The 14,020-nt window shown below is 43.3% G+C and overlaps 1 protein-coding gene across 3 annotated transcripts in view; it reads left to right on the top strand.

The window, feature by feature from the left end:
• MPPE1 (metallophosphoesterase 1) overlaps positions 1 to 14,020 on the top strand; it is a 141,391-nt gene that overhangs the window by 63,304 nt on the left and 64,067 nt on the right. For all 3 annotated transcript variants that reach the window (XM_040433538.1, XM_040433537.1, XM_040433539.1), the window contains exon 5: positions 3,203 to 3,283. In XM_040433538.1, coding sequence (XP_040289472.1) covers positions 3,203 to 3,283 — 81 coding nt within the window. The remainder of the gene's footprint in view (positions 1 to 3,202; positions 3,284 to 14,020) is intronic.

Raw genomic sequence — 14,020 nt, 5'->3', positions numbered from 1 at the left:
AACCACATTGGAGATATGATAGGCGACGCACCTCTGATCACGTACAGACGTGGGTGCAGTTTGAGAGATCGCTTGGTCCACAGCTTCTTTCAGGCCCCTACTACATCTACTTGGCTGAGTACCAGCCTCAAAGGGACCTTCCGCTGTGGCGGGTGCGTGGCTTGCCCTGCAATCCAGACGGGCGCTACATTCATTTGCAGCGTCACTGAACGGAGATTTACCATCAGATCGTTTGTAAATTGCAAAACGAGAGGCCTGGTTTACTTGGCCACTTGTGTTTGCGGAAAACAATATGTGGGTAAAACCACAAGGGAATTCCGCAGAAGAGTAGCAGAACACCTTAATGACATCCGCAAAGGGGCTGATACCCCTATTGCCAGACACATGTCAACTGTACACGATGGTGATGCGGATGTCATTAAATTTCAGGCTGTGGAGGTGGTTAGAAGATCGCCAAGAGGAGGCGACTTTGACAGGCGTCTATTACAAAAAGAGACACAGTGGATCTACCGCCTGTATGCACTCCAACCTCATGGATTGAATGAGTATAACTCCTTTGTGTGTTTCCTCTAAAATTCCATGATAGGGAGTGCAACGGGGGTAATAACAGGAGTGATGATATACTCTCCGCGATCCCTGTGTCTCAGGAGTATTGAACACTAGACAATTGTTGCCAGTAAGTCAGTAGAAGTGTGATCACCTGGGCCCCTGATTGGGTCATAAGAAAGCAGGGGTATGGGAGTGTAGCCACTAGTTTTGGTTTATACCATATTATACTAGAAACCACCCCCTCTGTAACTTATAGAGGGAATACCACTTTAATACTCGACTGATCTCGGTGTTACCACCTGGGATTAACAATGCTGCAGGGTCCCCTCTGTGACCCTGTGGTGTTGTTCCGACCATTACCGTTTGATGTCCTCAACATAATGTACCGATGACCGCTCAGCTGTCCTCGTCCCGACCGCTGCTGTACCGTGCCGCCGGACTAGTAAGTCGCCGCATGTAATAACTCTATTTTTAATGTATGAATGTTGTGACATTCATCTGGGCCCGTCTCATAGTGGGGGCGGTACAATGGGGGCGGGATGGATGATGCGGTGGTGCCGCGCCTCCTGCATTCTCATTGGCCGCTCTGCAGGCGTGGCTCAGCAGAGGGGAGGAGGACTCTCCTTATATTTCGTGCACTTGAGCGGCCGCGTTCGGCCACCTCGTACTGACAGCTGCAGCCTCTGTCACGGAGGCTTAGCAGCTTTGATCATTTGTCCTATTATCCACAGATTTATGCTCCTGACGAGCCGAGTATGGCGAAACGCGTCGAGCGTGGTGTGGGGATAAATTAATGTTCATGTTGCCTGTATTGCGCTCACACTGCAGTTGAGGTCTGCGGTTCTCAGCCCTCTGCAGTTGATGAGCAAATGCAATCAAGCCCTTCTGTTCCACCCAGCTTAGCCTAGTGTCCCTTGATTCGTGCCTGCAGGGCCGACACTCTGACATCTGATTCACACTGAACGGATGGTTTCCAGTGAGGTCGGCTTCTGCAGGCAGATGTTTATCAATGGATTAGTCTATCTTAACTTTAGTCCAGGGCTCTATTAGCTGGGAGTGGTTCAGAGCACTTTGACCGCACCACAGTGCATACTTCTGGTGGATTGGATCTAGCACGGCCCCATGACCTTATGATCCAGCCTGCAGTACAGCACTAGTTGCGGCATTTCTAGTGACCCCGTCTACAGCTGCATGTACCGCATCTTGCGGTTTCACAGGTCCTATTCACCGACCCAATACTGGGCAGATGGCGTCCTAGAATTTTAATATAGGTTAGTTCCCTTTCCTTTCCCTTGTGTTAAATTAATAAAGCATTAGTTTTAACAGTAACATAGCGTTCCAAACGACAGTGATATTATTTCTTTCTGTCCAGCCATGGCCCAGTCCAAAGAGGAAGCACTCCACACCTTGGATGTGGTCCGATCACTTAAAATCAATCTGGACAGAATGGCAAGTTCTATAGGGTGCATACCTTTGCATCCTACGGTGCGGCTCTTGGTTGCAGGGTACTGCAAGCAGAGGTGCATTGAGAGCACTCATAGAGGCTGCTCTAGAACATCCCAAGGTCTTTGCTGTGTCTCCCAATGAGTAAGATGAGAAAAGGATTTTACGGTGAGTAACAAAATTCTAATTTTTGGTCACATGACACAGCTAAGGATCAGCAGGAAGGTTAAAACTCACGAATACAGTCACTGGTAAGAAGATTATCTTCACTACAGTTTACATCATGTGCCTTTCTAACAGGTCAAAGAATTAACATTTTTGTGAGAGTGCTTCTTTAAGTGAAGATTGATATTAAAGGAAAAGAGATATTATTATAGAAATCATATTTTACATTTTTAACACTGTAAAAACCAATTGCTAGGTGGAAACAAAGTATGAGTGCCAGTTCTTTGGTGGTAAAGATATTGATCTGGTTTAGAGCCTTTTATCTACTGCTATGTTTCTGATCCTAGTGGCACAGGTTTAAAGGGAAGCTGTCACCAGGATTTTGTGTATAGAGCTGAGGATATGGGTTGCTAGATGGCTGCTAGCACATCCGCAATATCCAGTCCCCATATCTCTCTGTGCTTTTAGGCCTCATGCACCCGGCCGTTGTTTTGGTCAGCATCCGAGCCGCAGTTTTGGCGGCTCGGATGCGGACCCATTCCCTTCAATGGGGCCGCAAAAGATGCGGACAGCACTCCGTGTGCTAGCTCACACATCGCGAGATTACGGCGCTCTAGCTTTCTGACGTCGGGGAGCAAGGAGGAGATTCTGAAGATGCGGGGCGGTGCTGGGCTCCTTCACGCTGGACTCATCTCAGAGACAGGACTCCTCTAAGGTTCATTTGCATATGTATCAAATCGTTTTTTTTACACAATAAAAGCACACAGAGCTATGGGGACTGGGTATTGCGGATGTGCTAACGGCCATCTAGCAGCCCATATTCTCAGCTCTATTCACAAAATCCAGGTGACAGGTTCCCTTTAAGTGTTGATAATGACATCCTTGATGTCATTCATGATCAGTAGTATCTACAGATGGCAGCAGTTGAAGAGTCAAGGTTTGAGGATGACTGGTACATATTTTTAGGGACATGCACACTTGTCTTCATCCTGTATTATTGATGAAATCATATATCATAATATGTTTTTGTCTGTTTTCTACACAGAATGACTGAACACAAACTTAATAGATTTGAGAAAGCTTTTAATCTCACTTCTGGCAAAGTAGTTTCTCGTAAAGGAATTAAGTAAGTAGCATGTCTGACTTTAACTTAGCATTTTAATTTTTTATATTTTTTTTTCTATTCAAATTTTTATTGATTTTTATTCAACATTTTGTTACACCCATTAACCCCTTCAGCTGTGAAGTACCTGTATGTCATAGTGGCTGAGGAAATGTATGGAGCGGGCTGCTGTGCTGAACCTGCTCCATACAAGGCGGGTGCTGGCTGTATAATACAGCAGGCATTTGGCCGCAATGACCAGGATCGGTAATGGCACATTCAATAGCGATTGCAGCATCTGTGAGTTTAGGAGGATTGTGGCTCCCCTCTGCCTTCCCATCGGAGCCCCAACATTGATATCACAGGGCTCTGATCGGTTACAATGACAGCCTGGGGCCTGCTGAAGGTTCCCAGGCCTGTAATGGTAATCTGCCTGCAAAGCACAAGGCACGGCTCAGCAGGCAGAGTGGCAGAATTCCATTCACCGTAATAATTCTCTATTATTATGAATCGGACAAGGGATTAAAAGATCCCAGGTTCTAGGCTAAAAGTTATTATTTAAAAATTAAAAGTAAAAAAACAAACAAAAAACAGACATAATCTTAACCACTTCCTGACCGCTCATTGACTGACTATAAGGCCCCTTTCACACGGGTGAGTATTCCGCGCGGATGTGATGCGTGAGTTGAACTCATTGCACCCGCACTGAATACCGACCCATTCATTTCTATGGGGCTGTTCACATGAGCGGTGATTTTCACGCATCACTTGTGCATTGCGTGAAAATCGCAGCATGCTCTATATTCTGCGTTTTTCACGCAACGCAGGCCCCATAGAAGTGAATGGGGTTGCGTGAAAATCGCAAGCATCCGCAAGCAAGTGCGGATGCGGTGCGATTTTCACGCATGGTTGCTAGGAGACGATCAGGATGGAGACCCGATCATTATTATTTCCCCTTATAACATTGTTATAAGGGAAAATAATAGCATTCTGAATACAGACTGCATAGTAAACTAGCGCTGGAGGGGTTAAAAAAATTTAAAAATTTTTTTAACTCACCTTAGTCAACTTGATAGCGCAGCCGGCATCTCCTTCTGTATTCTTTAATCATGTGATGGATCATGTGATGACCGGAGTGACGTCACCACAGGTCCTTTACCCAGGTCCTGAAGAAAGAATACAGAAGGAGATGCCGGCTGCGCTATCAAGTGGACTAAGGGGAGTTACATTTTTTAGAATTTTTTTTAACCCCTCCAGCGCTATTTTACTTTGCATTCTGTATTCAGAATGCTATTATTTTCCCTTATAACCATGTTATAAGGGGAAATAATACAATCTACAGAACACCGATCCCAAGCCCGAACTTTCTGTGAAGAAGTTCGGGTTTGGGTACCAAACATGCCTGATTTTTCTCACGCGATACAATGTTTTGCACTCGCACGGAAAAATCGCGGGTGTTCCCGCAACGCACCCGCACATTTTCCCACAACGCCCGTGTGAAAGAGGCCTAAACGTCCTGGGCAGTTGGATTTATCTCCGATCAAACGTTTCTGAACGTCCTTTCAGAGATGGCAGCTGCACGGTAATCGTGCAGCTGCCAAACGGGGGTCCGCTGTCAGTGACCGCAGAGCACCCCAGAGAGAAGGTAGGGACCGCTCCTGGGTGTCCCTGCCTTCTAGATCGCTGTATACAGCGGAGGAAGCGATCTGCCACTTCCTGTCCTGGCCCGGTGGTCATGTGACCGCCAGGGTCAGGGGCTGTACAGCATAGTATAATGTTGTACAGCCTCTCTGGGGGTGTATTTTCCCAGTTACAGGAGAAATCAATAGTAAAAAAATAAAAATAAATTGTAGTTAAATGTCCTCCAGAGGTGTTGTATGACACAAAGTGTAAAAAAAAATAAAAAAGTTTCACATTAAAAATAAAAATACAAAATTTCCCCCCAAATCCGTTATTTAAAAAATGTTAAAAATGGAAGAAAAAAAATAAAATGGACATATATTTGGCATCATCGCGTCTGCAACGACCGGCTCTATAATAATATCATATGATCTACCCCATCAGGTGAACGCCGTGAAAGAATATAAATAAACATTGCTTCAAAACATAAGTACTATGGATAAGTAAAAGCGTTCTAAAGTTATTACCACACAAAGTGACACATGTCAGATTTTCTAAATTAGGCCTGGTCAGGAAGGGGGTAAATGGCCCTTCTGGAAGTGGTTAAAAGTTCAAATTACCCACCTTTCCCAATTTTTACATTTAAAAATAAATAAATAAATAAATATAACAGGTATTGCTGCGTCTGAACTATAAAAAAAACAAAAAACATTTTTTGGTTTTCTTATTCACCCCCAAAAATTTAATAACAGTGATCAAAAAGTCATATGTACCCTAAAAATGGTGCCAATAAAAACTACAGTTTGTCCCTCAGAAAACAAGCCCTCATACAGCACAGATGGAAAGTAATGGTGATGCAAAGAAATTTTTTTACAAATTAAGTATGCCGTGTTATTTTTAGCTCACATGCTCCATATTAGTTGTAGAATATGGAACCAATGCTATTCTGTGAAGGTTTTTCTATATGGCCAAGAGTGAAATTTACGCACCTGAAATTTTCTTTACTGCGAGTCCGAGGCAGCACCTAGGGTTGATTTATTTCACCGCTGCATAAGGACAGAACATACACAAGCAGCATAGAAATAGTTAACAGCAACAATTAATCACAGTATAAAACTCCTCCTTTGGCACTGAGGTCCGGTAAATAAAAAGGAACATGTACTGCTAAAAAGATTTACTAGGGAGGGAAGCAGGTGCTGCCTCGGACTCGAGGAAAATTTAATTTCAGGTGAATAAATTTCACTCTTCCTCATTGTCCTCGGTGGCACCTAGGGATTTAAGAAGCCAAAGAAGTAGGGAGGGCAGATGAAGACAAAGCTCTGTTGAAGACCTCTGTGCTGAAAGCCGAACACCCCTCTGTGACTTCCAGCCTATAATGATTCATAAAGGTTTTTGCAGACCCCCAAGAAGCAGCTTGACAGATAAATTGAAGAGGCACCCCTGCTAATTCTTACCATGAGGTGGCTGTAGATCTCGTTGTATGTGCATGGATACCTTCTGGAACAGGTAAGTTTTCCAGCTTGTAACATTCAGAAATAACATCCTTATTCCATCCGGCTATTGATGATTTACTGGCCGTCGGGCCTTTCCAGGCTCCAAAAAACTATACAAATTAATTTTCAGCAGATCTGAAACTCTTGGTCTTTTGTACATATATACACACTGCTCTCTTCACGTCCAAGCAGTGTAATCTTTCGTCTTCTTCATTTTGAGGATTTGGAAAATATTCTGGCAGGATTACTTCCTGATTTATATTATGATCAGAGTGGACCTTTGGGAGAAAGGTAGGAACAGTATCTCACACTAATTCAAAATGATGGTTTACGTTCGTAAATTATATATTAACACAGCCTGAGGAACATATTAAGAGAAAACAAAGTATTTATTATAATCCATAAAAAAAAAAGGGGGTGATTCTGTGTATCACTTTGTGTGACCATCAGGCAACCAGATTTCAATGGTGTAGAGAGGGACAGCGTACAACCACCTACACCTAATGAAGTCTGGAATAATCCCTATGCTCGCTAGCAATGTGCTGCTAATAGTCTGCAAGCAAGGGAGTGAGGACACGGTCCAAATTCGTACTTGGCTGGGGTGTGACGACAGCAATCCTCTGTGTCGAAAGCACAGTCTGACAACTGCAAGTCTTCAAATGGTGGCTAACTTCTCAGAGCTGTATATATAGCCGCACTGATTATACTCAACGTATATAATCTGGTCTATAGTTCACAACCAGTCATCCATCCAGCGTACGGCATCAGCAGTTATTGTATGCTGCGTTTGCTGATAGATTCGCTTGGTCCCACACACACTGCTTGCATTCGGCTATGTATGGAACGGTCTCTATTTTGAACCAATCATCCAAATAACATACACCATCCGCAGTCGTGTGTTACGTTTTCAGTGGACTCACTCAATCATCATCCACATTGATATCAGTGCTATGAGGTTTTACTCTCAGGTCACCTCTTTACTTGTTGCCAGTGGTAACCATCTCAGAGTATAACCGCCCATTCACACCCTGCCTCCAGAACCGTGTCCTAAAGGCATTGACATCGGCTCAACGCGTTTCTACGTGACATGAATCCGCCACGTGTCATCAGGAGCTAATTTTAGGATGCCTGTGAAAAGCAAGTGCCCTGCACTGTTATGTGCACAGGCTCCGGCGCTGTGATGGCCGTACGCAGCCGAACACACGCCGAGTAGATATAACAGGGGTTGTGCACTGGTACGAGTGCCAGTCAGAGATAAAGGTGTGTCCCCAGCTCACGCCCTCTGACCAGCGAGTACCCAGATGAACTGTGAAGCTCCCGGGAGTAAGCGCATGCGCGCTTATGGTAAGGGGGACTCCAATCCGCGACACCAGTAGATGTACACCTGATGAAGGAACGTACACTGCGTGCAGAATTATTAGGCAAATGAGTATTTTGACCACATCATCCTCTTTATGCATGTTGTCTTACTCCAAGCTGTATAGGCTCGAAAGCCTACTACCAATTAAGCATATTAGGTGATGTGCATCTCTGTAATGAGAAGGGGTGTGGTCTAATGACATCAACACCCTATATTAGGTGTGCATAATTATTAGGCAACTTCCTTTCCTTTGGCAAAATGGGTCAAAAGAAGGACTTGACAGGCTCAGAAAAGTGAAAAATAGTGAGATATCTTGCAGAGGGATGCAGCACTCTTAAAATTGCAAAGCTTCTGAAGCGTAATCATCGAACAATCAAGCGTTTCATTCAAAATAGTCAACAGGGTCGCAAGAAGCGTGTGGAAAAACCAAGGCGCAAAATAACTGCCCATGAACTGAGAAAAGTCAAGCGTGCAGCTGCCAAGATGCCACTTGCCACCAGTTTGGCCATATTTCAGAGCTGCAACATCACTGGAGTGCCCAAAAGCACAAGGTGTGCAATACTCAGAGACATGGCCAAGGTAAGAAAGGCTGAAAGACGACCACCACTGAACAAGACACACAAGCTGAAACGTCAAGACTGGGCCAAGAAATATCTCAAGACTGATTTTTCTAAGGTTTTATGGACTGATGAAATGAGAGTGAGTCTTGATGGGCCAGATGGATGGGCCCGTGGCTGGATTGGTAAAGGGCAGAGAGCTCCAGTCCGACTCAGACGCCAGCATGGTGGAGGTGGAGTACTGGTTTGGGCTGGTATCATCAAAGATGAGCTTGTGGGGCCTTTTCGGGTTGAGGATGGAGTCAAGCTCAACTCCCAGTCCTACTGCCAGTTTCTGGAAGACACCTTCTTCAAGCAGTGGTACAGGAAGAAGTCTGCATCCTTCAAGAAAAACATAATTTTCATGCAGGACAATGCTCCATCACACGCGTCCAAGTACTCCACAGCGTGGCTGGCAAGAAAGGGTATAAAAGAAGAAAATCTAATGACATGGCCTCCTTGTTCACCTGATCCGAACCCCATTGAGAACCTGTGGTCCATCATCAAATGTGAGATTTACAAGGAGGGAAAACAGTACACCTCTCTGAACAGTGTCTGGGAGGCTGTGGTTGCTGCTGCACGCAATGTTGATGGTGAACAGATCAAAACACTGACAGAATCCATGGATGGCAGGCTTTTGAGTGTCCTTGCAAAGAAATGTGGCTATATTGGTCACTGATTTGTTTTTGTTTTTGAATGTCAGAAATTTATATTTGTGAATGTTGAGATGTTATATTGGTTTCACTGGTAAAAATAAATAATTGAAATGGGTATATATTTGTTTTTTGTTAAGTTGCCTAATAATTATGCACAGTAATAGTCACCTGCACACACAGATATCCCCCTAAAATAGCTAAAACTAAAAACAAACTAAAAACTACTTCCAAAAATATTCAGCTTTGATATTAATGAGTTTTTTGGGTTCATTGAGAACATGGTGGTTGTTCAATAATAAAATTAATCCTCAAAAATACAACTTGCCTAATAATTCTGCACTCCCTGTATACTATACTTGTCTCCTCTATTATGGCTTGCAAAAAAAGCTCCTTTCATGATACTGCCACAAATTATACAGGAGCCACAGGGAAAAGCATAAGGATTATTCCAGACTTCATTAGGTGTAGGTGGTTGTACGCTATCCCTCTCTACACCATTGAAATCTGGCTGTCTGATGGTCACACAAAGTGATACAAAGAATTACCCCCTTTTTAAATGGATTATAATAAATACTTTATTGTTAATATAGAAAGGTAGGAACAGTTCTAATGGTTAGACAATTTGGTAATATCTTCAGGTACGGCTTTTTCGTTGACAATGCTTGTAACTCTCCAAGCCTTTTTGCAGAGGAAACTGCAACAAAAAAAGTTTTCCAAGACAGAAATCTGAGATCTTCTAGTTCGAAGGGAGGAAGGATTAACCTCTTCAGGACTAGTGCTACATCCCATATTGGCTGAGGATGACGGGTATTGGGTCTTAAAAGTTTTAGTCCTTTAAAAAATCTTCTAACCAACTTAGAATGAGAAAACTTGAAGTCCAAGAAAGCATTGAGTGCGGTAAAATGGACTCTGAGTGTATTGACCTTCAACCCTTTTTCAAATTCAAGTTGAAGGAAGAGTAGAATATCTGCTACAGCAGCTGCCATAGGTCTTATTTGTGTCTGTGTACACCAGTCCTCAAAAATTCTCCAAACTCTAGCATATATCTTATTAGTAGATGGTCTGCGAGAGGAGAGTAGAGTGGTCACCACTGTTTCAGACAACCTGAGATTGGCTAATCTCGACCTCTCAACCTCCAAGCCATCAGGTGGAGACGAGTCCGTAAACCACCCCCTCCTGGCCAGTAAGGAATTATGGCAATCACTTCCGCTTGGTCTATTCTGATTTTGAGTAACTCTGGCAACTATTGGTAATGGGACAAATATGTATTGGAGACCTGTTTTCCAAGATTGGGAGAGGGCATCCAGGCCTGGTCGATCTGTTTCCTCAAGGAGTAGAAGTACTTCACTTTGTCATTCTGCTGGGTTGCCTTTAGGTCGATTAGGATGAGGCTGACCCCAATTCTGAACAATTAGATTTGAATACTTCCACTCCCAACTTCTCTGCGCAATGCATGATCGTTGCACATTTCTGCTCCAGCATCATGAATCTGGTTCCACTTCTTTTTTCACAAAGCAAACGGACACTAGATTGTCCAACTGGATTTGAACATGGGCATTGTGGAAGTGTTCTTAAAAGTGACAAAGTCCTGGCTCTCAATGTCCTCATATTCGAGGATAATGTCCTCTCTTCCAGAGACCATTGTCCCTAGATCGGCTGATCCTGGAAGGTCATCCCCAACTGAAGGACCACTTGTTGATTGAGTGCAAATGACTTTCCCCTAGACAGATTCTTCTCCTGGAGCCACCAGGTCAGAGATTGTGTCACGTTTGAGGGCAGAAGAACCTACTTGTCCAACTGGGTCACTTCTTTGTTCCATATTTTCAGAAGAAAGTATTGTAAAGGCCTCAGATAAGCTTTCGCCTATGGAGAAGCTTCTATGGCCTCTTGCACACAAACGTTTTTTTTTTCCGTTTACATTCTGTTTTTTGCGTTTTATATACGGAACCATGCATTTCAATGGATCCGCAAAAAAAAACGGAAGGTACTCCGTATGCCTTCCGTTTTCGTATTTCCGTTCCGTTCAAAGATAGAACATGTCCTATTATTGTCCGCATAACGGACAAGGATAGTACTGTTCTATCAGGGGCCAGCTGTTCTGTTCCGCAAAAAACAGAATGCACTTGAACGTCATCCGTATTTTTTGCGGACTGCAAAATACTGAAAAAGCCATATGGTTGTGTGCAAGAGGCCTATAGCAGAAGTTAAAAAACCAGGACCTTCATTATGTTCCTGATGTTTGTCCTTGGCTTCAGAATCAGTGGATTGCAGCTGTCACAATCTGAAATCTCCTCTCATGAGTTAGATATAAAGACATGGTTCTGAAGTCGAGAATTAGTCCTAGAAACTCGAGACGAGTGCTGGTATGAGTTCTGATTTTTCGGAGTTGATTAGAAATCCGTGACTCTTAAGGCACAGTATGGTGGTCTGAATATACTTGATCAGGAGATGTTCGAAGTAGCCAATCGTCTAAATATGGGATCAAACATACACCTTGCAGTCTGAGATGGGCTGCTAAGAAAACTGTGATTTTGGTAAATACCGGTGGAGCGGGTGATAGGCCGAAAGGAATGGGTTATGTTGAACTACTCCATCTTTGACACGAGCAATTCGCAGAAACCTTCTGTGTTGTCTGGGAATAGGCACATGAAGATAGGCATCCATCATATCTAATTTTGCCATGAAGTCTCCTGGCTGAATCGAGGAGATGACTGACTTTTTTTGTAGTGTATTGTTGAGAACTCTTAGGTCTATTATTTAAACACTATTTCTTTTCTCGCTTGGGATGGCAAAAACTGGGGAATAGAGGCCTTTCCCTTGTGAGCTCAGTGGTACTTTTTCCAGAGCACCTTTTGTGAGGAATTCTTCCAGGAGTAGTGCAGCCTGAGCGTTTCTGTCTTGGTTTATTAAAAATCTAGAAGGAGGAGTGGACGTAAACTCCAGGCGATATCCCCACCTGATGGTTAAGAAGACCCACCAGTCTGTGGTAGTTTCCAGCCAATTTGCAAGTTTTGGAGTCTGGCACCCACCAGAGAACTGGCACCAAAACTTTGGTTTAGTATTAGAGGAGGGCTTGTTCTGGCCCGTGGCTCTATCCGGTCTTCTTTTAATTCTTTGATCCTTTCCTTCCATGGGACGAAAAGGCGTCCAAAACCTTCTTTTGGGGAAAATCTTCTATATCCTCTAAAGCTAACATAGTAACATAGTTTATAAGGCTGAAAAAAGACATCTGTCCATCCTGTTATCCCGCAAGTTGATCCAGAGGAAGGCAAAAAAAAAAAAACTGTGAGGTAGAAGCCAATTTTCCTCATTTTAGGGGAAAAATATTATTTTCCGACTCCAATCAGAATAACTCCCTGGATCAACAACCCATCTCTAGTAACTATAACCTGTAATATTACACTTCAGAAATACATCCAGGCCCCTCTTGAACTCTTTTAGCAAATTCCCCATCACAACCTCCTCAGGCAGAGAGTTACATAGTCTCACTGCTCTTACCGTAAAGAATCCTCTTCTATGTTTGTGTACAAACCTTCTTTCCTGTAGACGCAGAGGTTGTCCCCTCGTCACAGCTGGGGTGTTTATTTCTGGTTGAAGAGGTAGTAGGAAACAGAGGACTTTTCTCTTCATTGAAGCTCTTCATGATCTTTGTTAGACGGTCACCAAAGAGAAACCCCAGCTCAAAGGGGAGGGAAATGAAGTTGTTCTTTGTCGAGGTGTCACCATTCCATGGTTTTAACCAGATCACCCGACACGCAGAATTGGATAGCGCCATAGTTCTGGATGAAAGCCGTAACAAATCCATAGAATAATCACTGAGAAATTCAGAAGATGGCTTAATTTTGGGAATCATCAGAAGAAGTTTTTCCCGGGAGGTACCTGCTGCAATTTGTTCTGCTAGTTGACTTAGGTAAATCCTTAATGCTCTTTCCACCGGTATGGCTGCCCTTGAAGCTTTAGCAGTGCCTGCTTCATTAGTAAAGGTTCTTTTAAGTGCTGTGTCGTCTTTCCTATCCATCGTATTCCTTAAAAACGAAGTCATCGGATGGAAACACTGATCTTCTAGACAATTTTGCTACTTTTGGAGGGGTGTCCCAATTTTCCAAATCGTTATCTTCAACTCTATCTATAGATTTGAACCTTACTCCTAAATCTGATCTTTCAGGTTTATTCCACTTATTCTGTTTGATTATAGGATGTGGCGGAAAAGTTCTAGGGGTGAATAGAAAATGCTCGGTCTCCCACTTTTAGGCACTTTGGGGGTCATTTATCAAACTGGTGTAAAGTAAAACTGGCTTAGTTGCCCATAGCAACTAATCAGATTCCACCTTTCATTTTGGACAGCTCCTTTGCAAAATTAAAGGAGGAATCTGATTGGTTGCTTTGAGGAACTATGCCAGTTCTATTTTACACCAGTTTGATAAATTACCCCCTTTTTTTTCTTCTGCCTCAACAATTCTTTTTACAGTTTTAAGAAGTTTACATACATCTTCCACTGTGACTTTAGCATCTGAGTCAAAAGAATCAGAATTATTAATAGAGATGGGTTCCATAAGATCATCAGATGCCAATGACTGAGAAAGCTAAATAAATGGGTCTTGTCAGCGAGACCCAGCATTCAAAGCAATTACCGACATCCCCATTGGCTGCAGGGGATGTCAGTGGAATGCCTAAAAGCACGAGCTTTCGTGTTTTTGACCATTTAGATGACATGATCTCACTTGATCGCAGCATCTAAAGCCTTTAATTACCGCTCGCGGTAATTAGCGGCAGGTCTCTGCTGTTTGAAACAGCAGAGACATGCCGGCCATGATGCCCGCTGCAGGTGTGAAAGGATTAATGGAGGAAGCTAGAGATAAGGAAAACAAAGTTTACATAACAAAAATAAACAAGCAAGATAACCTGAATAAAGACATATTGTATCATGCTGTAAGTAGCCACAGCTACTTGTCCCAGGCAGGACAGAATACATGGTCACTGGAGTTTAGTGCCGGAGGCGGGGTTTTATACTGTGGTTAATTGTTGTTGTTAACTAT

This window comes from Bufo bufo, chromosome 5 (genome assembly GCF_905171765.1).
Source record: "Bufo bufo chromosome 5, aBufBuf1.1, whole genome shotgun sequence".
NCBI classification, from domain to species: domain Eukaryota; kingdom Metazoa; phylum Chordata; class Amphibia; order Anura; family Bufonidae; genus Bufo; species Bufo bufo.
This window is presented reverse-complemented; position numbering and strand designations above follow the sequence as displayed.